The sequence below is a fragment of the Jaculus jaculus genome, chromosome 9 (assembly GCF_020740685.1).
Source record: "Jaculus jaculus isolate mJacJac1 chromosome 9, mJacJac1.mat.Y.cur, whole genome shotgun sequence".
Classification (NCBI taxonomy): domain Eukaryota; kingdom Metazoa; phylum Chordata; class Mammalia; order Rodentia; family Dipodidae; genus Jaculus; species Jaculus jaculus.
Genome location: NC_059110.1, coordinates 131,199,000 through 131,225,831, shown reverse-complemented (window position 1 = coordinate 131,225,831; position 26,832 = coordinate 131,199,000). Strand labels below are relative to the sequence as shown.

The 26,832-nt window shown below is 51.6% G+C and overlaps 1 protein-coding gene across 8 annotated transcripts in view; it reads left to right on the top strand.

Moving 5' to 3' along the window:
* Cep112 (centrosomal protein 112) overlaps positions 1 to 26,832 on the top strand; it is a 471,814-nt gene that overhangs the window by 130,888 nt on the left and 314,094 nt on the right. For all 8 annotated transcript variants that reach the window (XM_045157990.1, XM_045157993.1, XM_045157994.1 and 5 more), the window contains one exon: positions 2,818 to 2,897. In XM_045157990.1, the coding sequence (XP_045013925.1) occupies positions 2,818 to 2,897 (80 nt within the window). The remainder of the gene's footprint in view (positions 1 to 2,817; positions 2,898 to 26,832) is intronic.

The following is a 26,832-nucleotide window of genomic DNA, read 5'->3' as shown; positions in this document are numbered from 1 at the left end:
TCAAAATATTCTGACCTAGTTATCCTACATACATTTTTCCTTCATATATGAAGCAGCAACACAACAGCACTTTTGAATATGCAAAGTGTCAGAAAATATATGCCTAGGGCATTTTTTTCTGAGTAACAGTATTCCCGAGTGAGGTACTTTAGTCAATGTAAGCAAAATATCTGTTAAGGACTGGGCATATAGTTCAGTGGTGGACTGCTTGCCTAGCACGTAACATGCATTAGGCCTTGGGTTCAACTCTTAGTACCACACAGAAGTCAAATTGAAATAGAATGTGCTTGAGAATGGAAAAGAAGTAGTGGTGGATACCAAAATGGTGGAAAAAAACAAAACAAAACAGGTGAATCTGACTCGTGTATATGACATGAAACAGTGCTGATGTCAGAAGAGATTCTTGAAAAGGAAGTGTATGTTAAAAAAGTTAAAGCAGTCACGTGGATCAATATAACTAGGTTTGGTCAAAAGAAACCTAAGTGAGCAGTTAATTTCATTTGCTAAATACTAGAGAGATATACATTAAAAATTAGTGTGACAGCTTTATAGCATCAATGGTGAAATTAAAACCTCTGCCTCCAAGGACAGTAAAATAAAAACACATCACACATCAATATTCCTGATGAACAAAGTTGCAAAAAACAAACTAAATCCAGCAGCACATCATGATTACTACATACCACTATCAAGTGAGTCTGTCCCAAGAATTATTAAAGATAAGCAAATCAATACATATGATACTTTAATAGAACAAAGGAAAAAATCACATGAACATCTTAATGGAGCTGAAAAAGCTCTCAACACAATTCAGTATCCTTTCATGATAAAACCCACCAGGTTAGGCATCGGAGGAATGTGCTGCAACATAAATCAAGGTGATGAGTAGCCAACTTCAGTTAACATCATGCTTCATGGAGAAAAGGGGAAAGTTCATCTTGGAAGGTCAGGAACAAAAAAGAATCCAGTTGTCAATGATGATCGTCATTATCATACAAGAAGTCCAAGCCAAAGAAAAAGGGCATGGTTGTATTCCAAGGAAAGGACCTTACTGATACAACAATCCAGAATCTTCATAGTAGCTCATCTCTGAGTTCTGTCTTGGCTTTTAATCTTAATCATATGTATGTTAAACTACACAATATGTACAAGTGTACATTCTATTCATCTATACAATTCTAGGCATTCTGCTTTTCAGGCCTTACTACTACAGACTTTATTGGATGGGTATTGGACTGTTCATATTGAAACTTGAAAAGCTTGCTGTGCCAAGCACCTCAGTACATATTAGGATCCCAAGGAAGTAAGACAGAGATTTAAGTCTTGAGCCTGGCAAGAGCTGAACAGACTTTTCTTTTTATCCCAAGTAAAGTAAAAGAAATTGAATGGCAAATATTTTAAGGCAGGTAACTTCTCTTCTTAAGAAAAATAGCCCTTATGATATATTTTCAATCTATCATTGACAATACCGGCAAGAGAAAGAATCGTGTTTTCTAGTTATATTGATTATGCACTACCCACATAGTTCATTTTCTTGTCTACCTTTTAATTTTCATTTTGCTGTAATGGTTAGCATTTTATTATTCTCTTGAAAAATGACCTCTCTGATTTCTATTGTGGTAAATAAGGAAATAATTGATATTATTTTACTTACTCTACTTTTAAAACACCAAGGGAAAATAAAATTATAAAAAGAATAAGCTAAAATATATATAGCATTTGACTTATATGCCCCTATCACAACTGATGAAAAGCAGCTATCTGTGACTTGCACCACTGTATTTTTATTTTTTTCCTTTGAGGCAGAGTTCACTGTTCCTGCCTCCACTTCTCCATGGCTGGAACTAAAGGCGTGCCCCACCACGCCCAGCTCCATTGTAGTGTGATTGCCTGTAGCATGTGAGTGTCTTGTTCTTCTGTCATTGCACTGTCTTCCAGGCTCACTGTAAGTCTCATGCTGGCTGCAGCACGTCTGCAGTGGGATTATTTTATCATCAGTGAAGAGCTCTCAGCTCTCGGTACAGGTCTGCGGTGGGCATTCTCTCACCTCCTGGTGAAGAGCTCTCAGCTCTTGGTGCAGGTCTGCAGTGGGCATTCTTACCAGCTAGTGAAGAGCTCTCTCAGCTTTCATTTGCCATATGGGTGGGACAATGACTGCTGCCTCACCCACCCATTTCTCTTTGGCTCTCTCCATCTCCTTATTGTGAGGTTCTTATAATGTCAACTCATGTGGCACACACTTTGCATTTTTGAATGGATAAGAGACATTTTCATTTAACCCTTGTGATTGATGTGGCCATCAAACCTATTCATAGGAAGGAGGTAGTCATGGTGAGGCATTCCTTCCACACTTACTCAGTGGATATCTTGCTCAGCAATGGAAGAGATGACTAATTCTTCTGTATGTGGGGAGTTTAAACACGATTTTTTATAGACTCCTCAGTCTCGTGAGATCCCTTTACTTTGTATAAAATATACTTAAAAATCAAAGCAATTGGTGCCTTTTAGAGTTTCTTACATGCTGAGTTGTTTAAGAGAATCCATATGCACTCATATTCAAATAATGACTAGCCTTGGATACAGACGTGATATTGTGAGTATTACTTGGAAACCATGCTGTGGTGAAGGCAAAACTGTGGCACAATTTCAATATGGTGTTGAATCTTATGGCAAATGATCAGTGGTTGTACAAGTTCCCCTCTAAATCTTATTTTATATACAAAGTGGCCTCAAGCTTCCTGTTTTATTTTTGGTATTTTTTTTTTTTTTTGAGTATCCTTGTCTTCCAGTAAATTTCATTCATTCTCATCATGGCAGGTTCACGAATTGCAGAGTGAACTTGAGAAAGAAAAAGAAGAAGCTCAAAGAAAAAATCATAAATTTGAGGAAGTTTTGAAGTGAGTAAAAGCACAATAAATTTAATATTTTAAAAATTACAGTTACACCTAACTGAGCACAAGTAATTACTGGAATCTTGGTATCATGTATTTTAAAACCTTGCTGTGTTTCTCATCATGGATCTGTGTTTCAGGAATTTTACTGCTAGTTGGTATTTTTGTAACAGAAAACTCAGCTCAGCTGTTATAAAGTGATAGAAAAGTATGAAAATCAACTTCAGTGGTTTTAGATGCTTTCTTCCTCTCAAGTGGAAACAGATTTTTAAAGTGCAAATTTGGGTTTTAGGACCTTTAGAAATCACTATGTAAATTTTGATGAGAAATTAGGGTTATGAAGTCTCTAGCTGTTATATTTAAAAGTAGATTACCATACAAGTATTGCTAGGAAATGATTTTTTTCTGACATGAGACCTGAATGTACCAGAAAGTACATTATATTGGAGGGTGTTCTGTTCATCTACTTAGCTTGAGTGGACTCTGTGGTTTGGTTTTACCATGAAATTTTTAGCTGAAAAACATTGATCTACTCAGTAAATTATTATTTCCACCAAGTGTCACACAGTGTTTAGTTCTTTCCCAGAGGACAATGTAGCAAGGTTGGCCAGTTTTTTGAGAAATTTGGTGATTACAGTGCAGAGCAATAGGAACTTTGATTAGATGAAGATCATCAACATGCAGTTGACCCAGTCAAGTAATTTAAAAAGAGCTTCCTCCTCTGCCTTGGTTTGTATTCTTTGAAACACCAAAACAGGAACAACTTACAGACTCTCCGAAAGGACATCCAGCAGGAAGCATGCTGTGCATCATCCTCTTCAGGGAAGAGTGTAGAGCCACGCCTTCTTCTTGCTTTGCTTGTTCCTAAGATGCACAGGATCAGTTGCTAAAGAGAACATCTTCCAATACTTTATGTATTACAACATCACAAAATACCAATTTTTAATGTACACAGGGTGTTTTTGCTTGTTTGTTCACACCAGGAATTGACTACATGAAATAAAAGGGCAGTGATGATAATCAATACACATTAAGTCTTCTATTCCAACTTGAATCATTACATGCTTCTCATTCAGGGATTTAAAGGTCTTTACCAAAACACCAACTTGTACTTGGAGTTAAAGGAAACTATTTTATACTTTTTAGTAAACTTCCCCTATAGATTCATTCCTACCATTTCCTAGTAGGATATGTCTTCATTTTGACCAAGTGGTTGCATGACCTTGAAAGTAGTAGAGCAGGAGGAACCATGGTGGAAAGTCACAGGACGTTATTGTGAACTCTGTACTTCAAAGTAAACAGCATAAGCTGGCTAGTTTCCCAATGGAAAATATTTCAGGGGGTGACTGCCACTGCTTTTGAACCTAAGAATAGTGTTAAATTTCATTGGCTGAGATCTAATTCCTTTTTGCAGCTATATGATGTAGAAACTTCCCTGCAATTTTAGCAAAATCTTTTTCTTTTATACACACAAAGGTGGAGGAAAATCTCAGGCTGTCATGTGATTCTTTCATGTAGTTATCTGTTCTTTTAGGAAGGGTTCATGTCTTCTGTGCACCTGAATGCACAGCAGATGTCAGAGGAAGTAGTAATATATGCCCATGAATCCATATGTAAATACAGACAAGTGCAGTGGAAGTCAGAGCACTGAAAGCTGTAAGGGAGTCATTGCTCTGATGGGTTGGTAATGTGAGATGTTTCTGAGACTTTTACATGGAGAGTGGAGACCATGGGGAGATATCCTGGGTTTCTGCCCTCATTCTTTGTCACCAGAGTTCCTGGCTACCTGGTTCATTCTGCACGGCCTTTCCATTTGTGAACTCGTACTTAGCACGCTTATTCTTTGCTTTGTCACCGTTGTGGATACAGTCTTCCCATATCACACATTTTCTTCTCTCCTACTGACTTCTTAGTCTCAGGTCACTTGATTTTCTCATAGAATTCATCCTAGAATTTTTGCAACCCTGTGAGAATATACTTAAAAAAATTATTTTTGTGAATATGTGTGGATGGGTATGATGTTGTAGTGCTTGTGTGTGGGTGGGTGTGTGGATGCCTTTGTTTAGTACCATTCTGTAGCCAAATAATTTCTGAAGACAGAAATAATGCACAATAAATTTTCCATTTAAAAATCATGAACGGATTATTTTAACTGTGCATTGATATTATTATGTGATGATCAAAATATGTTATATAGTTTAAGTTTGGTGTTTTTTTACAGAACTTAAAATAATGATTTTTAATTCTCATGTACTTTTATCTGAAGGTTATAAACACTTGAGTGTATATTTGTACTTTTGCAGCTATTCAGCTTCTATTATGTGATTTTAATAAATTTATTTATTCTTATCAACATGTATTATGTTTTTGCAACTCTGTTGACACTGCTCATGAAGTACTCAGAAGAAGCCAAGGCCTCTGCAGTGGCCACTGCACTGCCTCATTCTGCACTCTTAGAGGACACCAGATGGGCTGCTGCTTTCCCGGCCATGAATGCTTATGAGCAGGGCAGTGAGTGAGTGTTTCACATACACCTGGCCTTTCATATGCTTCCTAGTTCCCACCATAGCAGAGTCTCCTAGAACCCTATACACTGTCCATAATGTGCTTTAAAATGCCACAGACTGAGGAGTAAAATGTAGTCTAGTCAGTAGAATGCAGCTGAGTACAGAAAGAACAAGGTGACACTTCTGAAACTGTCCTACCGCTGCCCTTCCAGTCTTACGTCACCGCGGGGTGTGACCCTTCTACCGCTGCCTTTCAAGTCTTACGTCACCGCGGGTGTGACCCTTCTCCCGCTGCCCTTCCAGTCTTACGTAACAACGGGTGTGACCCTTCTCCCGCTGCCTTTCAAGTCTGATGTCACCGCGGGTGTGACCCTTCTCCCGCTGCCCTTCAAGTCTTACGTCACCGCGGGTGTGACCCTTCTCCCGCTGCCCTTCAAGTCTTACGTCACTGCGGGGTGTGACCCTTTTCCCGCTGCCCTTCAAGTCTTACGTAACAACGGATGTGACCCTTCTCCCGCTGCCTTTCAAGTCTTAGGTCACCGCGGGTGTGACCCTTCTCCCACTGCTCTTCAAGTCTTACGTCACCGCGGGCGTGACCCTTCCCCCGCTGCCCTTCCAGTCTTACGTCACCGCGGGCGTGACCCTTCTCCCGCTGCCCTTCCAGTCTTACGTCACTGCGGGCGTGACCCTTCTCCCGCTGCCCTTCCAGTCTTACGTCACCGCGGGTGTGACCCTTCTTCCGCTGCCCTTCCAGTCTTACGTCACCGCGGGTGTGACCCTTCTCCCGCTGCCCTTCAAGTCTTACATCACCGCGGGTGAGACCCTTCTCCCGCTGCCCTTCAAGTCTTACATCACCGCGGGTGTGACCCTTCTCCCGCTGCCCTTCCAGTCTTACGTCACCGCGGGTGTGACCCTTCTCCCGCTGCCATTCCAGTCTTACGTAACCGCGGGTGTGACCCTTCTTCCGCTGCCCTTCCAGTCTTACGTCACCGCGGGTGTGACCCTTCTCCCGCTGCCCTTCAAGTCTTACATCACCGCGGGTGAGACCCTTCTCCCGCTGCCCTTCCAGTCTTACGTCACCGTGGGCATGACCCTTCTCCCGCTGCCCTTCAAGTCTTACATCACCGCGGGTGTGACCCTTCTCCCCCTGCCCTTCCAGTCTTACGTCACCGCGGGTGTGACCCTTCTCCTGCTGCCCTTCCAGTCTTACGTCACCGCGGGTGTGACCCTTCTCCCGCTGCCCTTCCAGTCTTACGTCACGGTGGGGTGTGACCCGTCTCCCCCTGCCCTTCCAGTCTTACGTCACCGTGGGCATGACCCTTCTCCCGCTGCCCTTCAAGTCTTACGTCACCGCGGGGTGTGACCCTTCTCCTGCTGCCCTTCCAGTCTTAGGTCACCGCGGGTGTGACCCTTCTCCCACTGCCCTTCCAGTCTTACGTCAAGGCGGGGGTGACCCTTCCCCCGCTGCCCTTCCAGTCTTACGTCACCGCGGGGTGTGACCCTTCTCCCGCTGCCCTTCAAGTCTTACGTCACCGCGGGTGTGACCCTTCTCCCGCTGCCCTTCCAGTCTTACGTCACCGCGGGCGTGACCCTTCTCCCGCTGCCCTTCCAGTCTTACGTCACCGCGGGTGTGACCCTTCTTCCGCTGCCCTTCCAGTCTTACGTCACCGCGGGTGTGACCCTTCTCCCGCTGCCCTTCAAGTCTTACATCACCGCGGGTGAGACCCTTCTCCCGCTGCCCTTCAAGTCTTACATCACCGCGGGTGTGACCCTTCTCCCGCTGCCCTTCCAGTCTTACGTCACCGCGGGTGTGACCCTTCTCCCGCTGCCCTTCCAGTCTTACGTCACCGCGGGTGTGACCCTTCTTCCGCTGCCCTTCCAGTCTTACGTCACCGCGGGTGTGACCCTTCTCCCGCTGCCCTTCAAGTCTTACATCACCGCGGGTGAGACCCTTCTCCCGCTGCCCTTCCAGTCTTACGTCACCGTGGGCATGACCCTTCTCCCGCTGCCCTTCAAGTCTTACATCACCGCGGGTGTGACCCTTCTCCCCCTGCCCTTCCAGTCTTACGTCACCGCGGGTGTGACCCTTCTCCTGCTGCCCTTCCAGTCTTACGTCACCGCGGGTGTGACCCTTCTCCCGCTGCCCTTCCAGTCTTACGTCACGGTGGGGTGTGACCCGTCTCCCCCTGCCCTTCCAGTCTTACGTCACCGTGGGCATGACCCTTCTCCCGCTGCCCTTCAAGTCTTACGTCACCGCGGGGTGTGACCCTTCTCCTGCTGCCCTTCCAGTCTTAGGTCACCGCGGGTGTGACCCTTCTCCCACTGCCCTTCCAGTCTTACGTCAAGGCGGGGGTGACCCTTCCCCCGCTGCCCTTCCAGTCTTACGTCACCGTGGGGTGTGACCCTTCTCCCGCTGCCCTTCAAGTCTTACGTCACCGCGGGTGTGACCCTTCTCCTGCTGCCCTTCAAGTCTTATGTCACCGCGGGGTGTGACCCTTCTCCTGCTGCCCTTCCAGTCTTAGGTCACCGCGGGTGTGACCCTTCTCCCACTGCCCTTCCAGTCTTACGTCAAGGCGGGGGTGACCCTTCCCCCGCTGCCCTTCCAGTCTTATGTCACCGCGGGGTGTGACCCTTCTCCCGCTGCCCTTCAAGTCTTACGTCACCGCGGGTGTGACCCTTCTCCCGCTGCCCTTCAAGTCTTACGTCACCGCGGGTGTGACCCTTCTCCCACTGCCCTTCCAGTCTTACGTCAAGGCGGGGGTGACCCTTCTCCTGCTGCCCTTCAAGTCTTACGTCACCGCGGGTGTGACCCTTCTCCCGCTGCTCTTCAAGTCTTTACGTCACCGCGGGGTGTGACCCTTCTCCCCCTGCCCTTCCAGTCTTACGTCACCGCGGGGTGTGACCCTTCTCCCGCTGCCCTTCAAGTCTTACGTCACCGCGGGTGTGACCCTTCTCCCCCTGCCCTTCCAGTCTTACGTCACCGTGGGGTGTGACCCTTCTCCCACTGCCCTTCCAGTCTTACGTCACCGCGAGTGTGACCCTTCTCCCGCTGCCCTTCAAGTCTTACGTCACTGCGGGTGTGACCCTTCTCCACCTGCCCTTCCAGTCTTACGTCACCGCGGGTGTGACCCTTCTCCTGCTGCCCTTCCAGTCTTACGTAACAACGGGTGTGACCCTTCCCCCGCTGCCCATCCAGTCTTACATCACCACGGGTGTGACCCTTCTCCCGCTGCCCTTCCAGTCTTACGTCACCGCGGGCGTGACCCTTCTCCTGCTGCCCTTCAAGTCTTATGTCACTGTGGGCGTGACCCTTCTCCCGCTGCCCTTCAAGTCTTACGTCACCGCGGGTGTGACCCTTCTCCCGCTGCCCTTCCAGTCTTACGTCACCGCGGGTGTGACCCTTCTCCCGCTGCCCTTCCAGTCTTACGTCACCGCGGGTGTGACCCTTCTCCCGCTGCCCTTCAAGTCTTATGTCACCGCGGGTGTGACCCTTTTCCCGCTGCCATTCAAGTCTTACGTCACCGCGGGTGTGACCCTAATCCCGCTGCCCTTCAAGTCTTACGTCACCGCGGGTGTGACCCTTCTCCCCCTGCCCTTCAAGTCTTACGTCACCGCGGGTGTGACCCTTCTCCCGCTGCCCTTCAAGTCTTACGTCACCGCGGGTGTGACCCTTCTCCTGCTGCCCTTCCAGTCTTACGTCACCGCGGGTGTGACCCTTCCCCCGCTGCCCTTCCAGTCTTACATCACCGCGGGTGTGACCCTTCTCCCACTGCCCTTCCAGTCTTATGTCACCGCGGGGTGTGACCCTTCTCCCGCTGCCCTTCAAGTCTTACGTCACCACGGGTGTGAACCTTCTCCCGCTGCCCTTCAAGTCTTACGTCACCGCGGGCGTGACCCTTCTCCCGCTGCCCTTCAAGTCTTACGTCACCATGGGGTGTGACCCTTCTCCCGCTGCCCTTCAAGTCTTACGTCACCGCGGGCGTGACCCTTCTCCCACTGCCCTTCAAGTCTTACGTCACCGCGGGTGTCACCCTTCTCCCGCTGCCCTTCAAGTCTTACGTCACCGCGGGTGTGACCCTTCTCCCCCTGCCCTTCCAGTCTTACGTCACCGCGGGTGTGACCCTTCTCCTGCTGCCCTTCCAGTCTTACGTCACCGCGGGTGTGACCCTTCTCCTGCTGCCCTTCCAGTCTTACGTCACGGTGGGGTGTGACCCGTCTCCCCCTGCCCTTCCAGTCTTACGTCACCGTGGGCATGACCCTTCTCCCGCTGCCCTTCAATTCTTACGTCACCGCGGGGTGTGACCCTTCTCCTGCTGCCCTTCCAGTCTTAGGTCACCGCGGGTGTGACCCTTCTCCCACTGCCCTTCCAGTCTTACGTCAAGGCGGGGGTGACCCTTCCCCCGCTGCCCTTCCAGTCTTACGTCACCGCGGGGTGTGACCCTTCTCCCGCTGCCCTTCAAGTCTTACGTCACCGCGGGTGTGACCCTTCTCCTGCTGCCCTTCAAGTCTTATGTCACCGCGGGGTGTGACCCTTCTCCTGCTGCCCTTCCAGTCTTAGGTCACCGCGGGTGTGACCCTTCTCCCACTGCCCTTCCAGTCTTACGTCAAGGCGGGGGTGACCCTTCCCCCGCTGCCCTTCCAGTCTTACGTCACCGCGGGGTGTGACCCTTATCCCGCTGCCCTTCCAGTCTTACGTCACCGCGGGTGTGACCCTTCTCCCGCTGCCCTTCAAGTCTTACGTCACCGCGGGTGTGACCCTTCTCCCACTGCCCTTCCAGTCTTACGTCAAGGCGGGGGTGACCCTTCTCCTGCTGCCCTTCAAGTCTTACGTCACCGCGGGTGTGACCCTTCTCCCGCTGCTCTTCAAGTCTTTACGTCACCGCGGGGTGTGACCCTTCTCCCCCTGCCCTTCCAGTCTTACGTCACCGCGGGGTGTGACCCTTCTCCCGCTGCCCTTCAAGTCTTACGTCACCGCGGGTGTGACCCTTCTCCCCCTGCCCTTCAAGTCTTACGTCACCGTGGGGTGTGACCCTTCTCCCACTGCCCTTCCAGTCTTACGTCACCGCGAGTGTGACCCTTCTCCCGCTGCCCTTCAAGTCTTACGTCACTGCGGGTGTGACCCTTCTCCACCTGCCCTTCCAGTCTTACGTCACCGCGGGTGTGACCCTTCTCCTGCTGCCCTTCCAGTCTTACGTAACAACGGGTGTGACCCTTCTCCCGCTGCCCATCCAGTCTTACATCACCACGGGTGTGACCCTTCTCCCGCTGCCCTTCCAGTCTTACGTCACCGCGGGCGTGACCCTTCTCCTGCTGCCCTTCAAGTCTTATGTCACTGTGGGCGTGACCCTTCTCCCGCTGCCCTTCAAGTCTTACGTCACCGCGGGTGTGACCCTTCTCCCGCTGCCCTTCCAGTCTTACGTCACCGCGGGTGTGACCCTTCTCCTGCTGCCCTTCCAGTCTTACGTCACCGCGGGTGTGACCCTTCTCCCGCTGCCCTTCAAGTCTTATGTCACCGCGGGTGTGACCCTTCTCCCGCTGCCATTCAAGTCTTACGTCACCGCGGGTGTGACCCTAATCCCGCTGCCCTTCAAGTCTTACGTCACCGCGGGTGTGACCCTTCTCCCCCTGCCCTTCAAGTCTTACGTCACCGCGGGTGTGACCCTTCTCCCGCTGCCCTTCAAGTCTTACGTCACCGCGGGTGTGACCCTTCTCCTGCTGCCCTTCCAGTCTTACGTCACCGCGGGTGTGACCCTTCCCCCGCTGCCCTTCCAGTCTTACATCACCGCGGGTGTGACCCTTCTCCCACTGCCCTTCCAGTCTTATGTCACCGCGGGGTGTGACCCTTCTCCCGCTGCCCTTCAAGTCTTACGTCACCACGGGTGTGAACCTTCTCCCGCTGCCCTTCAAGTCTTACGTCACCGCGGGCGTGACCCTTCTCCCGCTGCCCTTCAAGTCTTACGTCACCATGGGGTGTGACCCTTCTCCCGCTGCCCTTCAAGTCTTACGTCACCGCGGGCGTGACCCTTCTCCCACTGCCCTTCAAGTCTTACATCACCGCGGGTGTGACCCTTCTCCCCCTGCCCTTCAAGTCTTACGTCACCGCGGGTGTGACCCTTCTCCCCCTGCCCTTCCAGTCTTACGTCACCGCGGGTGTGACCCTTCTCCTGCTGCCCTTCCAGTCTTACGTCACCGCGGGTGTGACCCTTCTCCTGCTGCCCTTCCAGTCTTACGTCACGGTGGGGTGTGACCCGTCTCCCCCTGCCCTTCCAGTCTTACGTCACCGTGGGCATGACCCTTCTCCCGCTGCCCTTCAAGTCTTACGTCACCGCGGGGTGTGACCCTTCTCCTGCTGCCCTTCCAGTCTTATGTCACCGCGGGTGTGACCCTTCTCCCACTGCCCTTCCAGTCTTACGTCAAGGCGGGGTGACCCTTCCCCCGCTGCCCTTCCAGTCTTACGTCACCGCGGGGTGTGACCCTTCTCCCGCTGCCCTTCAAGTCTTACGTCACCGCGGGTGTGACCCTTCTCCCGCTGCTCTTCAAGTCTTACGTCACCGCGGGTGTGACCCTTCTCCCACTGCCTTTCCAGTCTTACGTCAAGGCGGGGGTGACCCTTCTCCTGCTGCCCTTCAAGTCTTACGTCACCGCGGGTGTGACCCTTCTCCCGCTGCTCTTCAAGTCTTTACGTCACCGCGGGGTGTGACCCTTCTCCCCCTGCCCTTCCAGTCTTACGTCACCGCGGGGTGTGACCCTTCTCCCGCTGCCCTTCAAGTCTTACGTCACCGCGGGTGTGACCCTTCTCCCCCTGCCCTTCCAGTCTTACGTCACCGTGGGGTGTGACCCTTCTCCCACTGCCCTTCCAGTCTTACGTCACCGCGAGTGTGACCCTTCTCCCGCAGCCCTTCAAGTCTTACGTCACTGCGGGTGTGACCCTTCTCCACCTGCCCTTCCAGTCTTACGTCACCGCGGGTGTGACCCTTCTCCTGCTGCCCTTCCAGTCTTACGTAACAACGGGTGTGACCCTTCCTCCGCTGCCCATCCAGTCTTACATCACCACGGGTGTGACCCTTCTCCCGCTGCCCTTCCAGTCTTACGTCACCGCGGGCGTGACCCTTCTCCTGCTGCCCTTCAAGTCTTATGTCACTGTGGGCGTGACCCTTCTCCCGCTGCCCTTCAAGTCTTACGTCACCGCGGGTGTGACCCTTCTCCCGCTGCCCTTCCAGTCTTACGTCACCGCGGGTGTGACCCTTCTCCCGCTGCCCTTCCAGTCTTACGTCACCGCGGGTGTGACCCTTCTCCCGCTGCCCTTCAAGTCTTACGTCACCGCGGGTGTGACCCTTCTCCCGCTGCCATTCAAGTCTTACGTCACCGCGGGTGTGACCCTAATCCCGCTGCCCTTCAAGTCTTACGTCACCGCGGGTGTCACCCTTCTCCCCCTGCCCTTCAAGTCTTACGTCACCGCGGGTGTGACCCATCTCCCGCTGCCCTTCAAGTCTTACGTCACCGCGGGTGTGACCCTTCTCCTGCTGCCCTTCCAGTCTTACGTCACCGCGGGTGTGACCCTTCCCCCGCTGCCCTTCCAGTCTTACATCACCGCGGGTGTGACCCTTCTCCCACTGCCCTTCCAGTCTTATGTCACCGCGGGGTGTGACCCTTCTCCCGCTGCCCTTCAAGTCTTACGTCACCACGGGTGTGACCCTTCTCCCGCTGCCCTTCAAGTCTTACGTCACCGCGGGCGTGACCCTTCTCCCGCTGCTCTTCAAGTCTTACGTCACCATGGGGTGTGACCCTTCTCCCGCTGCCCTTCAAGTCTTACGTCACCGCGGGTGTGACCCTTCTCCCCCTGCCCTTCCAGTCTTACGTCACCGCGGGTGTGACCCTTCTCCTGCTGCCCTTCCAGTCTTACGTCACCGCGGGTGTGACCCTTCTCCTGCTGCCCTTCCAGTCTTACGTCACGGTGGGGTGTGACCCGTCTCCCCCTGCCCTTCCAGTCTTACGTCACCGTGGGCATGACCCTTCTCCCGCTGCCCTTCAAGTCTTACGTCACCGCGGGGTGTGACCCTTCTCCTGCTGCCCTTCCAGTCTTATGTCACCGCGGGTGTGACCCTTCTCCCACTGCCCTTCCAGTCTTACGTCAAGGCGGGGTGACCCTTCCCCCGCTGCCCTTCCAGTCTTACGTCACCGCGGGGTGTGACCCTTCTCCCGCTGCCCTTCAAGTCTTACGTCACCGCGGTTGTGACCCTTCTCCCGCTGCTCTTCAAGTCTTACGTCACCGCGGGTGTGACCCTTCTCCCACTGCCTTTCCAGTCTTACGTCAAGGCGGGGGTGACCCTTCTCCTGCTGCCCTTCAAGTCTTACGTCACCGCGGGTGTGACCCTTCTCCCGCTGCTCTTCAAGTCTTTACGTCACCGCGGGGTGTGACCCTTCTCCCCCTGCCCTTCCAGTCTTACGTCACCGCGGGGTGTGACCCTTCTCCCGCTGCCCTTCAAGTCTTACGTCACCGCGGGTGTGACCCTTCTCCCCCTGCCCTTCCAGTCTTACGTCACCGTGGGGTGTGACCCTTCTCCCACTGCCCTTCCAGTCTTACGTCACCGCGAGTGTGACCCTTCTCCCGCAGCCCTTCAAGTCTTACGTCACTGCGGGTGTGACCCTTCTCCACCTGCCCTTCCAGTCTTACGTCACCGCGGGTGTGACCCTTCTCCTGCTGCCCTTCCAGTCTTACGTAACAACGGGTGTGACCCTTCCTCCGCTGCCCATCCAGTCTTACATCACCACGGGTGTGACCCTTCTCCCGCTGCCCTTCCAGTCTTACGTCACCGCGGGCGTGACCCTTCTCCTGCTGCCCTTCAAGTCTTATGTCACTGTGGGCGTGACCCTTCTCCCGCTGCCCTTCAAGTCTTACGTCACCGCGGGTGTGACCCTTCTCCCGCTGCCCTTCCAGTCTTACGTCACCGCGGGTGTGACCCTTCTCCCGCTGCCCTTCAAGTCTTACGTCACCGCGGGTGTGACCCTTCTCCCGCTGCCATTCAAGTCTTACGTCACCGCGGGTGTGACCCTAATCCCGCTGCCCTTCAAGTCTTACGTCACCGCGGGTGTCACCCTTCTCCCCCTGCCCTTCAAGTCTTACGTCACCGCGGGTGTGACCCATCTCCCGCTGCCCTTCAAGTCTTACGTCACCGCGGGTGTGACCCTTCTCCTGCTGCCCTTCCAGTCTTACGTCACCGCGGGTGTGACCCTTCCCCCGCTGCCCTTCCAGTCTTACATCACCGCGGGTGTGACCCTTCTCCCACTGCCCTTCCAGTCTTATGTCACCGCGGGGTGTGACCCTTCTCCCGCTGCCCTTCAAGTCTTACGTCACCACGGGTGTGACCCTTCTCCCGCTGCCCTTCAAGTCTTACGTCACCGCGGGCGTGACCCTTCTCCCGCTGCTCTTCAAGTCTTACGTCACCATGGGGTGTGACCCTTCTCCCGCTGCCCTTCAAGTCTTACGTCACCGCGGGCGTGACCCTTCTCCCACTGCCCTTCAAGTCTTACGTCACCGCGGGTGTGACCCTTCTCCCGCTGCCCTTCAAGTCTTACGTCACCGCGGGTGTGACCCTTCTCCCCCTGCCCTTCCAGTCTTACGTCACCGCGGTGTGTGACCCTTCTCCCGCTGCCCTTCAAGTCTTACGTCACCACGGGTGTGACCCTTCTCCCGCTGCCCTTCAAGTCTTACGTCACCGCGGGCGTGACCCTTCTCCCGCTGCCCTTCAAGTCTTATGTCACCATGGGGTGTGACCCTTCTCCCGCTGCCCTTCAAGTCTTACGTCACCGCGGGCGTGACCCTTCTCCCACTGCCCTTCAAGTCTTACGTCACCGCGGGTGTGACCCTTCTCCCGCTGCCCTTCAAGTCTTACGTCACCGCGGGTGTGACCCTTCTCCCCCTGCCCTTCCAGTCTTACGTCACCGCGGGTGTGACCCTTCTCCTGCTGCCCTTCCAGTCTTACGTCACCGCGGGTGTGACCCTTCTCCCGCTGCCCTTCCAGTCTTACGTCACCGCGGGGTGTGACCCTTCTCCCGCTGCCCTTCAAGTCTTACGTCACCGCGGGTGTGACCCTTCTCCCGCTGCCCTTCAAGTCTTACGTCACCGCGGGGTGTGACCCTTCTCCTGCTGCCCTTCCAGTCTTAGGTCACCGCGGGTGTGACCCTTCTCCCGCTGCCCTTCCAGTCTTACGTCAAGGCGGGGGTGACCCTTCCCCCGCTGCCCTTCCAGTCTTACGTCACCGCGGGCGTGACCCTTCTCCCACTGCCCTTCCAGTCTTACGTCACCGCGGGGTGTGACCCTTCTCCCGCTGCCCTTCAAGTCTTACGTCACCGCGGGTGTGACCCTTCTCCCGCTGCCCTTCAAGTCTTACGTCACCGCGGGTGTGACCCTTCTCCCACTGCCCTTCCAGTCTTACGTCAAGGCGGGGGTGACCCTTCTCCTGCTGCCCTTCAAGTCTTACGTCACCGCGGGTGTGACCCTTCTCCCGCTGCTCTTCAAGTCTTTACGTCACCGCGGGGTGTGACCCTTCTCCCCCTGCCCTTCCAGTCTTACGTCACCGCGGGGTGTGACCCTTCTCCCGCTGCCCTTCAAGTCTTACGTCACCGCGGGTGTGACCCTTCTCCCCCTGCCCTTCCAGTCTTACGTCACCGTGGGGTGTGACCCTTCTCCCACTGCCCTTCCAGTCTTACGTCACCGCGAGTGTGACCCTTCTCCCGCTGCCCTTCAAGTCTTACGTCACTGCGGGTGTGACCCTTCTCCCCCTGCCCTTCAAGTCTTACGTCACCGCGGGTGTGACCCTTCTCCTGCTGCCCTTCCAGTCTTACGTAACAACGGGTGTGACCCTTCTCCCGCTGCCCTTCCAGTCTTACGTCACCGCGGGCGTGACCCTTCTCCTGCTGCCCTTCAAGTCTTATGTCACTGTGGGCGTGACCCTTCTCCCGCTGCCCTTCAAGTCTTACGTCACCGCGGGTGTGACCCTTCTCCCGCTGCCCTTCCAGTCTTACGTCACCGCGGGTGTGACCCTTCTCCCGCTGCCCTTCCAGTCTTACGTCACCGCGGGTGTGACCCTTCTCCCGCTGCCCTTCAAGTCTTACGTCACCGCGGGTGTGACCCTTCTCCCGCTGCCATTCAAGTCTTACGTCACCGCGGGTGTGACCCTAATCCCGCTGCCCTTCAAGTCTTACGTCACCGCGGGTGTGACCCTTCTCCCCCTGCCCTTCAAGTCTTACGTCACCGCGGGTGTGACCCTTCTCCCGCTGCCCTTCCAGTCTTACGTCACCGCGGGTGTGACCCTTCTCCCGCTGCCCTTCAAGTCTTACGTCACCGCGGGTGTGACCCTAATCCCGCTGCCCTTCCAGTCTTACGTCACCGCGGGTGTGACCCTTCTCCCGCTGCCCTTCAAGTCTTACGTCACCGCGGGTGTGACCCTTCTCCCGCTGCCCTTCCAGTCTTACGTCACCGCGGGTGTGACCCTTCTCCCGCTGCCATTCAAGTCTTACGTCACCGCGGGTGTGACCCTAATCCCGCTGTCCTTCAAGTCTTACGTCACCGCGGGTGTGACCCTTCTCCCGCTGCCCTTCAAGTCTTACGTCACCGCGGGTGTGACCCTTCTCCCGCTGCCCTTCAAGTCTTACGTCACCGCGGGTGTGACCCTTCTCCTGCTGCCCTTCCAGTCTTACGTCACCGCGGGTGTGACCCTTCTCCCACTGCCCTTCCAGTCTTATGTCACCGCGGGGTGTGACCCTTCTCCCGCTGCCCTTCAAGTCTTACGTCACCACGGGTGTGACCCTTCTCCCGCTGCCCTTCAAGTCTTACGTCACCGCGGGCGTGACCCTTCTCCCGCTGCCCTTCAAGTCTTACGTCACCGCGGGGTGTGACCCTTCTCCTGCTGCCCTTCCAGTCTTATGTCACCGCGGGTGTGACCCTTCTCCCACTGCCCTTCCAGTCTTACGTCAAGGCGGGGTGACCCTTCCCCCGCTGCCCTTCCAGTCTTACGTCACCGCGGGGTGTGACCCTTCTCCCGCTGCCCTTCAAGTCTTACGTCACCGCGGTTGTGACCCTTCTCCCGCTGCTCTTCAAGTCTTACGTCACCGCGGGTGTGACCCTTCTCCCACTGCCTTTCCAGTCTTACGTCAAGGCGGGGGTGACCCTTCTCCTGCTGCCCTTCAAGTCTTACGTCACCGCGGGTGTGACCCTTCTCCCGCTGCTCTTCAAGTCTTTACGTCACCGCGGGGTGTGACCCTTCTCCCCCTGCCCTTCCAGTCTTACGTCACCGCGGGGTGTGACCCTTCTCCCGCTGCCCTTCAAGTCTTACGTCACCGCGGGTGTGACCCTTCTCCCCCTGCCCTTCCAGTCTTACGTCACCGTGGGGTGTGACCCTTCTCCCACTGCCCTTCCAGTCTTACGTCACCGCGAGTGTGACCCTTCTCCCGCAGCCCTTCAAGTCTTACGTCACTGCGGGTGTGACCCTTCTCCACCTGCCCTTCCAGTCTTACGTCACCGCGGGTGTGACCCTTCTCCTGCTGCCCTTCCAGTCTTACGTAACAACGGGTGTGACCCTTCCTCCGCTGCCCATCCAGTCTTACATCACCACGGGTGTGACCCTTCTCCCGCTGCCCTTCCAGTCTTACGTCACCGCGGGCGTGACCCTTCTCCTGCTGCCCTTCAAGTCTTATGTCACTGTGGGCGTGACCCTTCTCCCGCTGCCCTTCAAGTCTTACGTCACCGCGGGTGTGACCCTTCTCCCGCTGCCCTTCCAGTCTTACGTCACCGCGGGTGTGACCCTTCTCCCGCTGCCCTTCAAGTCTTACGTCACCGCGGGTGTGACCCTTCTCCCGCTGCCATTCAAGTCTTACGTCACCGCGGGTGTGACCCTAATCCCGCTGCCCTTCAAGTCTTACGTCACCGCGGGTGTCACCCTTCTCCCCCTGCCCTTCAAGTCTTACGTCACCGCGGGTGTGACCCATCTCCCGCTGCCCTTCAAGTCTTACGTCACCGCGGGTGTGACCCTTCTCCTGCTGCCCTTCCAGTCTTACGTCACCGCGGGTGTGACCCTTCCCCCGCTGCCCTTCCAGTCTTACATCACCGCGGGTGTGACCCTTCTCCCACTGCCCTTCCAGTCTTATGTCACCGCGGGGTGTGACCCTTCTCCCGCTGCCCTTCAAGTCTTACGTCACCACGGGTGTGACCCTTCTCCCGCTGCCCTTCAAGTCTTACGTCACCGCGGGCGTGACCCTTCTCCCGCTGCTCTTCAAGTCTTACGTCACCATGGGGTGTGACCCTTCTCCCGCTGCCCTTCAAGTCTTACGTCACCGCGGGCGTGACCCTTCTCCCACTGCCCTTCAAGTCTTACGTCACCGCGGGTGTGACCCTTCTCCCGCTGCCCTTCAAGTCTTACGTCACCGCGGGTGTGACCCTTCTCCCCCTGCCCTCCCAGTCTTACGTCACCGCGGTGTGTGACCCTTCTCCCGCTGCCCTTCAAGTCTTACGTCACCACGGGTGTGACCCTTCTCCCGCTGCCCTTCAAGTCTTACGTCACCGCGGGCGTGACCCTTCTCCCGCTGCCCTTCAAGTCTTATGTCACCATGGGGTGTGACCCTTCTCCCGCTGCCCTTCAAGTCTTACGTCACCGCGGGCGTGACCCTTCTCCCACTGCCCTTCAAGTCTTACGTCACCGCGGGTGTGACCCTTCTCCCGCTGCCCTTCAAGTCTTACGTCACCGCGGGTGTGACCCTTCTCCCCCTGCCCTTCCAGTCTTACGTCACCGCGGGTGTGACCCTTCTCCTGCTGCCCTTCCAGTCTTACGTCACCGCGGGTGTGACCCTTCTCCCGCTGCCCTTCCAGTCTTACGTCACCGCGGGGTGTGACCCTTCTCCCGCTGCCCTTCAAGTCTTACGTCACCGCGGGTGTGACCCTTCTCCCGCTGCCCTTCAAGTCTTACGTCACCGCGGGGTGTGACCCTTCTCCTGCTGCCCTTCCAGTCTTAGGTCACCGCGGGTGTGACCCTTCTCCCGCTGCCCTTCCAGTCTTACGTCAAGGCGGGGGTGACCCTTCCCCCGCTGCCCTTCCAGTCTTACGTCACCGCGGGCGTGACCCTTCTCCCACTGCCCTTCCAGTCTTACGTCACCGCGGGGTGTGACCCTTCTCCCGCTGCCCTTCAAGTCTTACGTCACCGCGGGTGTGACCCTTCTCCCGCTGCCCTTCAAGTCTTACGTCACCGCGGGTGTGACCCTTCTCCCACTGCCCTTCCAGTCTTACATCAAGGCGGGGGTGACCCTTCTCCTGCTGCCCTTCAAGTCTTACGTCACCGCGGGTGTGACCCTTCTCCCGCTGCTCTTCAAGTCTTTACGTCACCGCGGGGTGTGACCCTTCTCCCCCTGCCCTTCCAGTCTTACGTCACCGCGGGGTGTGACCCTTCTCCCGCTGCCCTTCAAGTCTTACGTCACCGCGGGTGTGACCCTTCTCCCCCTGCCCTTCCAGTCTTACGTCACCGTGGGGTGTGACCCTTCTCCCACTGCCCTTCCAGTCTTACGTCACCGCGAGTGTGACCCTTCTCCCGCTGCCCTTCAAGTCTTACGTCACTGCGGGTGTGACCCTTCTCCCCCTGCCCTTCAAGTCTTACGTCACCGCGGGTGTGACCCTTCTCCTGCTGCCCTTCCAGTCTTACGTAACAACGGGTGTGACCCTTCTCCCGCTGCCCTTCCAGTCTTACGTCACCGCGGGCGTGACCCTTCTCCTGCTGCCCTTCAAGTCTTATGTCACTGTGGGCGTGACCCTTCTCCCGCTGCCCTTCAAGTCTTACGTCACCGCGGGTGTGACCCTTCTCCCGCTGCCCTTCCAGTCTTACGTCACCGCGGGTGTGACCCTTCTCCCGCTGCCCTTCCAGTCTTACGTCACCGCGGGTGTGACCCTTCTCCCGCTGCCCTTCAAGTCTTACGTCACCGCGGGTGTGACCCTTCTCCCGCTGCCCTTCAAGTCTTACGTCACCGCGGGTGTGACCCTAATCCCGCTGCCCTTCAAGTCTTACGTCACCGCGGGTGTGACCCTTCTCCCCCTGCCCTTCAAGTCTTACGTCACCGCGGGTGTGACCCTTCTCCCGCTGCCCTTCCAGTCTTACGTCACCGCGGGTGTGACCCTTCTCCCGCTGCCCTTCAAGTCTTACGTCACCGCGGGTGTGACCCTAATCCCGCTGCCCTTCCAGTCTTACGTCACCGCGGGTGTGACCCTTCTCCCGCTGCCCTTCAAGTCTTACGTCACCGCGGGTGTGACCCTTCTCCCGCTGCCCTTCCAGTCTTACGTCACCGCGGGTGTGACCCTTCTCCCGCTGCCATTCAAGTCTTACGTCACCGCGGGTGTGACCCTAATCCCGCTGTCCTTCAAGTCTTACGTCACCGCGGGTGTGACCCTTCTCCCGCTGCCCTTCAAGTCTTACGTCACCGCGGGTGTGACCCTTCTCCCGCTGCCCTTCAAGTCTTACGTCACCGCGGGTGTGACCCTTCTCCTGCTGCCCTTCCAGTCTTACGTCACCGCGGGTGTGACCCTTCTCCCACTGCCCTTCCAGTCTTATGTCACCGCGGGGTGTGACCCTTCTCCCGCTGCCCTTCAAGTCTTACGTCACCACGGGTGTGACCCTTCTCCCGCTGCCCTTCAAGTCTTACGTCACCGCGGGCGTGACCCTTCTCCCGCTGCCCTTCAAGTCTTACGTCACCATGGGGTGTGACCCTTCTCCCGCTGCCCTTCAAGTCTTACGTCACCGCAGGCGTGACCCTTCTCCCACTGCCCTTCAAGTCTTACGTCACCACGGGTGTGACCCTTCTCCCGCTGCCCTTCAAGTCTTACGTCACCACGGGTGTGACCCTTCTCCCGCTGCCCTTCAAGTCTTACGTCACCGCGGGCGTGACCCTTCTCCCGCTGCCCTTCAAGTCTTACGTCACCATGGGGTGTGACCCTTCTCCCGCTGCCCTTCCAGTCTTACGTCACCGCGGGTGTGACCCTTCTCCCGCTGCCCTTCAAGTCTTACGTCACCGCGGGCGTGACCCTTCTCCCGCTGCCCTTCAAGTCTTACGTCACCGTGGGTGTGACCCTTCTCCCCCTGCCCTTCAAGTCTTACGTCACTGCGGGCGTGACCCTTCTCCCGCTGCCCTTCAAGTCTTACGTCACCGCGGGCGTGACCCTTCCCCCGCTGCCCTTCCAGTCTTACGTCACCGCGGGTGTGACCCTTCCCCCGCTGCCCTTCCAGTCTTAGGTCACCGCGGGTGTGACCCTTCTCCCGCTGCCCTTCCAGTCTTACGTCACCGCGGGGTGTGACCCTTCTCCCGCTGCCCTTCAAGTCTTATGTCACTGTGGGCGTGACCCTTCTCCCGCTGAACTTCATGTCTTACATCACCGCGGGTGTGACCCTTCTCCTGATGCCCTTCAAGTCTTACGTTACCGCTGGTTGTAACCCATTTGCTGAGATTGGACGTTTTGAGTCATTTTGACCTACATATAAATGGAACTCTGTTAAGTCGACTTTTATATCTAATTCTTTTGCCTAGCATTTATGTTTGCAAGATTTATCTATATTGCTTAATGTCATCATCGTTTATTTCATCTTCTGATTGTTCATTTGAACTGTGTCTTAATTGAGGATATTATTAACAGTGTTCCTAAGAGCATTCTTATATTTCTTTTGGCATATCACATGTATATTTCTGTAGGACACATAATGTTAATTATTTTTGTGTGTGTGTGCTATTGAGAAAGACACATTTGTGAGGATAATAGTCCTGTGCAGTCCCTGAAGCTAGCAGAACTGGATTATTCAGTGGCATTATCAGAAATCAAGTGAAATTCAAGACAGGAGTTAACAAAGGCTTTTTTTTCACTCTTTCTCAATCAGCTCTACTGTTGAACCTCTAACCCTGAAAATAGTTTTCATAGTTAGCTCTTTGTTTAAGAGGATCTATCCCTCAAGTGCTTTGATTCATGAATCTCTTAGAAAATAAGTGATTGATAAAAGATAATCAATCAAGATTAAATGTAAGGAAATAAATGAGAGAAAATCTTAATTGCTAAGTTGGCTTTTTTTTTTTTTTTTGAGGCAGGGTTTCACTGTAGCTCAGGCTGACTTAGAATTCACTATGGAGTCTCAAGGTGGCCTCGAACTCACTGCAATCATCCTACCTCTGCCTCCCAAGTGCTACGACTAAAGGCGTGCGCAACCATACCCGGCTTAGTTGGCATTATTTTTTAGGCAAGCCCAACCGACTGACCTTTTTTCAATGCAAGGGAGCAAGTGTGTGTGTGTGTGTGTCTGTGTGTGTGAGAGAGAGAGAGAGAGAGAGAGACAGAGAGACTGAGAGAGAGAGAGAGAGAGAGAGAGAGTTGTTGCATCAGGGCCTCCAGCCACTGTAATCGAACTAGAGAATCATGTGCCACCTTGTGCACATGTGCAACCTGACATGCTTGCATTACTTGGATGTCTGGCTTATGTGGGACCTGGAGAGTTGAACCTGGGTCCTTTGGCTTCACAAGCGAGTGCCTTAACTGCTAAGCTGTCTCTTCAGTTCTAAATATTCTTTTTCAATGATAGTTCCTATAACATTTCTGGTCACGTTTTGAGGGGAAATGATATTGATATATTCTAAAGCAAATTCTACTCTAAATATCCTTGAATTATAGGTTTATTTGACTACTTTTTAAGGCCATTCTCAATTCTGGTGGTATTCAGCAACTGTTCCCCATCTGGTTATTACCAGTCAGTCTGTGAAGTTATTTATACAGAAACAGCTACTTTGCCTGTTTTTACTGATAGTTTGTTTAAAATGCAGAAACGTATGAAATACTTGTTGCATGTTATTTTCCAAATACCTGACTTTTAGCTTTGTAAAACATATTTTTTCACTTAATATGTATAGCATTTATAATCTCCTATTACAGTGAGGAAATAGATTATTTACCCCTAAAGTTATACTTTTAATAAGCTATATTTTTAAACAGGAGTGGAAAAGATTTCCTGTAAGGCTCTTTTAAACCTCCTTTATTTATCTTTGGTTGCTTGTGTGTTGTTTTGAATCAATATTTATAATGTTAGTAGGTAACAGGGATTAAACTTCAAGTAAGAATGGCTTAAAGTTATTAAAACTGCAAAATTATAATGACAGTGGTTTGTACTTTCATTCACTAGATACTAATCTTAGTAGAAGCCTTAAATAGAATACTAAATACTCTTGTAATTATTCAAAAAGGGAGGGAACATTATTTAGATTAGGCTTGTTGTTTTTTTAAATGTAATATTGCTTACTGAAAAATGTGGATTAATTTGCATTTAGAGGTAACAGCCTTCCTGTTTTCCCAGGAGCTTGAATTCTGACAGGGAGAGCTGGTTAAATCAGTCTTGTGTTAGAATTTTGAAGTATGGTACAATAATAGTATAATTCTACATCTAGTTTACAACCTTCCCAGCTTGATAAACTTTGCTTTGCCCTTTTTTATTTTTTATAAAGTTGATTAAATTACCTCAAGGAATTAACATTTACTTTAAAATGGGAAAAATTGTTATCTAGAGATAAGCAGAAAGGAATTCTTTCTTGAGGCTTTCCATTCCTAAATATATGAAAACATGTTCCCAGGTCACCATGTTAAGAGATTTTATTCTGGTTAGAATTCAAATATATTTTCTTAGAAAATTAACTAAATGCAGCACAATATAAAAGTAAGCTATAATTTATGATACCCGCTGAACAAGATGTCTTGCTGATTTTAACTGATTAAAATGATTTCACTAGACTACACTATATATATATATTTTTTCTATTGTGTGGTATATAAAGTTATATAATTATAATAGAATATATATGTATATATATTCTATTACAATTATTGCTAAAATTAGTAGCAGATATAATCTGTAGGGTATCATTCAAACAAAATTTGTCATAGTTTTCATATCTATGATGTGATTTCTTACCATAGATATTGTGTTGATTAATCATGTAAACTTGAGATTTAGAATCACCGTGGAAACAAGTCTCTGGGTATCTCTGTGAGTGATTTTCTAAGTTTGGTTAAATGGAGTGGGAAAGCCCACCCTAACTGTGTGGAGCCATCCTATAGTCTATGGGTCCTGGATGGCATAGACAATTAGGATGCTGGCTGAGCATCAGTATTCACTGTCTGCCTCTTCACTGTGTATTGAACGTAATCAGCTGCCTCCAGCTCCTGCCACCATGTCTTCACCATGATAGACTATAGCCTTACCTGTAAATTGAAATAAATCCTCCCCTCTTTAAGTTGCTTCTCATCAGATATGTGTTCACAGCAACGGGAAAGTAGCTAATGCAGATGTTAAGAGCTTGAGAGCAGAAGAAACCATTTGGCCATGTATATGTATAGAAACAGAATTGCAAAGCACTCTTCACCTTCCTTTGGCTCTTACATTTTCATGAGTTAACTTTTTTATAGTATAACGGTCCATTCTGATTTTCACTTGGGGGAATTTTTTCTAGTTATTAAGATTCTTTTTATTTTTATAGTTGAGTATTTTTATCATTATGGCACTCAAGGTAGCTATCTCTTAACTCTAGGGTATAGTAAAATAATAAATTTTATGTTTCCTATAAAGTTATTCATTCTAGTAAGTTTATTTCATAAAATAATTTTATGTATCATTTTTCATATTTTCATTTACTATTCTTTTACATGTCTAATTTTCTTTCTCATGTGTTGATTTTTATTTTCCCACTGAGTTTATGTCTAAGCTGTATTATGATAACATTGAATCACACATATCTAAGCTGGCTTTATAAGATCATTAAATTATATTTCAACTCATTGCCACATCTGTGATGAGTTTTTATCCTGTTCTACAGTCTTGCTTTTTAAGTCCTTTTTTTTTTTTTTTTTTTTTGTGAAGTAGGGTTTCACTCTAGCTCATGCTGACCTGGAACTTACTATGTAGTTTCAGGGTGGCCTTGAACTCATGGCAGTCCTCCTACCTCTGATTCCCGAGTGCTGGGATTAAAGGCATGCACCACCACGCCCGGCTTTAAGTCCCTTTTTATGTTAATAATTTCTTTCCCTATTATTCTTTTTTTTTTTCTTCTTCTTTTTTGGTTTTTCGAGGCAGGGTCACACTCTAGCTCAGGCTGACCTGGAATTCACTATGTAGTCATGTGGTCTCAGGGTGGCCTCAAACTCCCAGTGATCCTCCTATTTCTGCCTCCCAAGTATGAAATTAAAACCATGTGTCACCACACCTGGTTATCTCTTTTCCTATTATTCTTGCTGCCATTTTATCTTAACTAATTCTTAGGACTTGACCTCTTATTTCATAAAGACTGTCTTTCATTTGAATACCTCATACTTTTCTGCTATCTTATGGATATTAGGTTGGATAGTTTGGGTAACAGATTTTTCTTTAGCGTATCTAGAATATTCAGTTTCTTTATTTTTGAAGTGGCTGTCAGGCTCCAATTTGTATTGTTCTCCCTTATCATGTACCTTGAATATGGTACCCCTCATCTGATCTTCATGCCTTAGTTACCTAGGTCACATGGAGCCCCTTGTAAGAGTGTACTGTGCATTCTGAGTAAACACTAGTGTCTGTGTTTTATGTGGATTTGTCATATTCAATTCAAGATCCATAACTCCATAAATAGATTGAGCAGTTGCTAATGGAACTTTAAGTTTCCAGAAAATATCAGCTATAGAAATTCAGTTTAACTGACTAATGATGATATTATGAATCTGACTTTCTGAATGATGTGAATTTTATAGTTGCTCATATATTTTGAAGTCAGGTTTCTTCCTGGATTTATATCCATCTTTATTTCTTTAACTATGGAAAGTACAACTCCCTGTATATAGTGTGCTAAGATCACACACCATTTACTTCAGTCCAGATGTTTTCTGAGAGTTTTGGGCTCTGAATGTATTTGCATAAAACATTAGTAGATGTTAGAAAAATACAACATCATGGAAGAATCCCAGATACCACAGGTTTTGATATTTTTGAATACAGAATATTTGATGGTGGGCAGTCCAAGGTGTCTTCCTATCTCAGATTCTACTTCCTGAAATGTATTTACATTTGCTTTCTTGTCCAAAGTACAGAAAATAGTTTTTATCAACCTGTTTCCATTCGCTTTGTATTTACTAGAGATCTCTTCATTGGGGCTTCTTTCATTCACTTGTCTGCTTATCTCAGTTCTTACTGTTATTAGGATTGCTTTTTCTTTTCTTTCTCCTTGTAGGTATTTTAGTGAGTACTTGGGGGATATTATTTGAGAGATACTAGCCAGATGTTGTTTTTTTAATATGCAGGCTTGAAGTTATCTTTCTCAGGGTTTTGGATATAATTGTGTTTGAAATGTGATATGTGTACTTCCATCCCCTTTATAATTGCTTAGTTAGAATTCATGTTAAGTCAGCA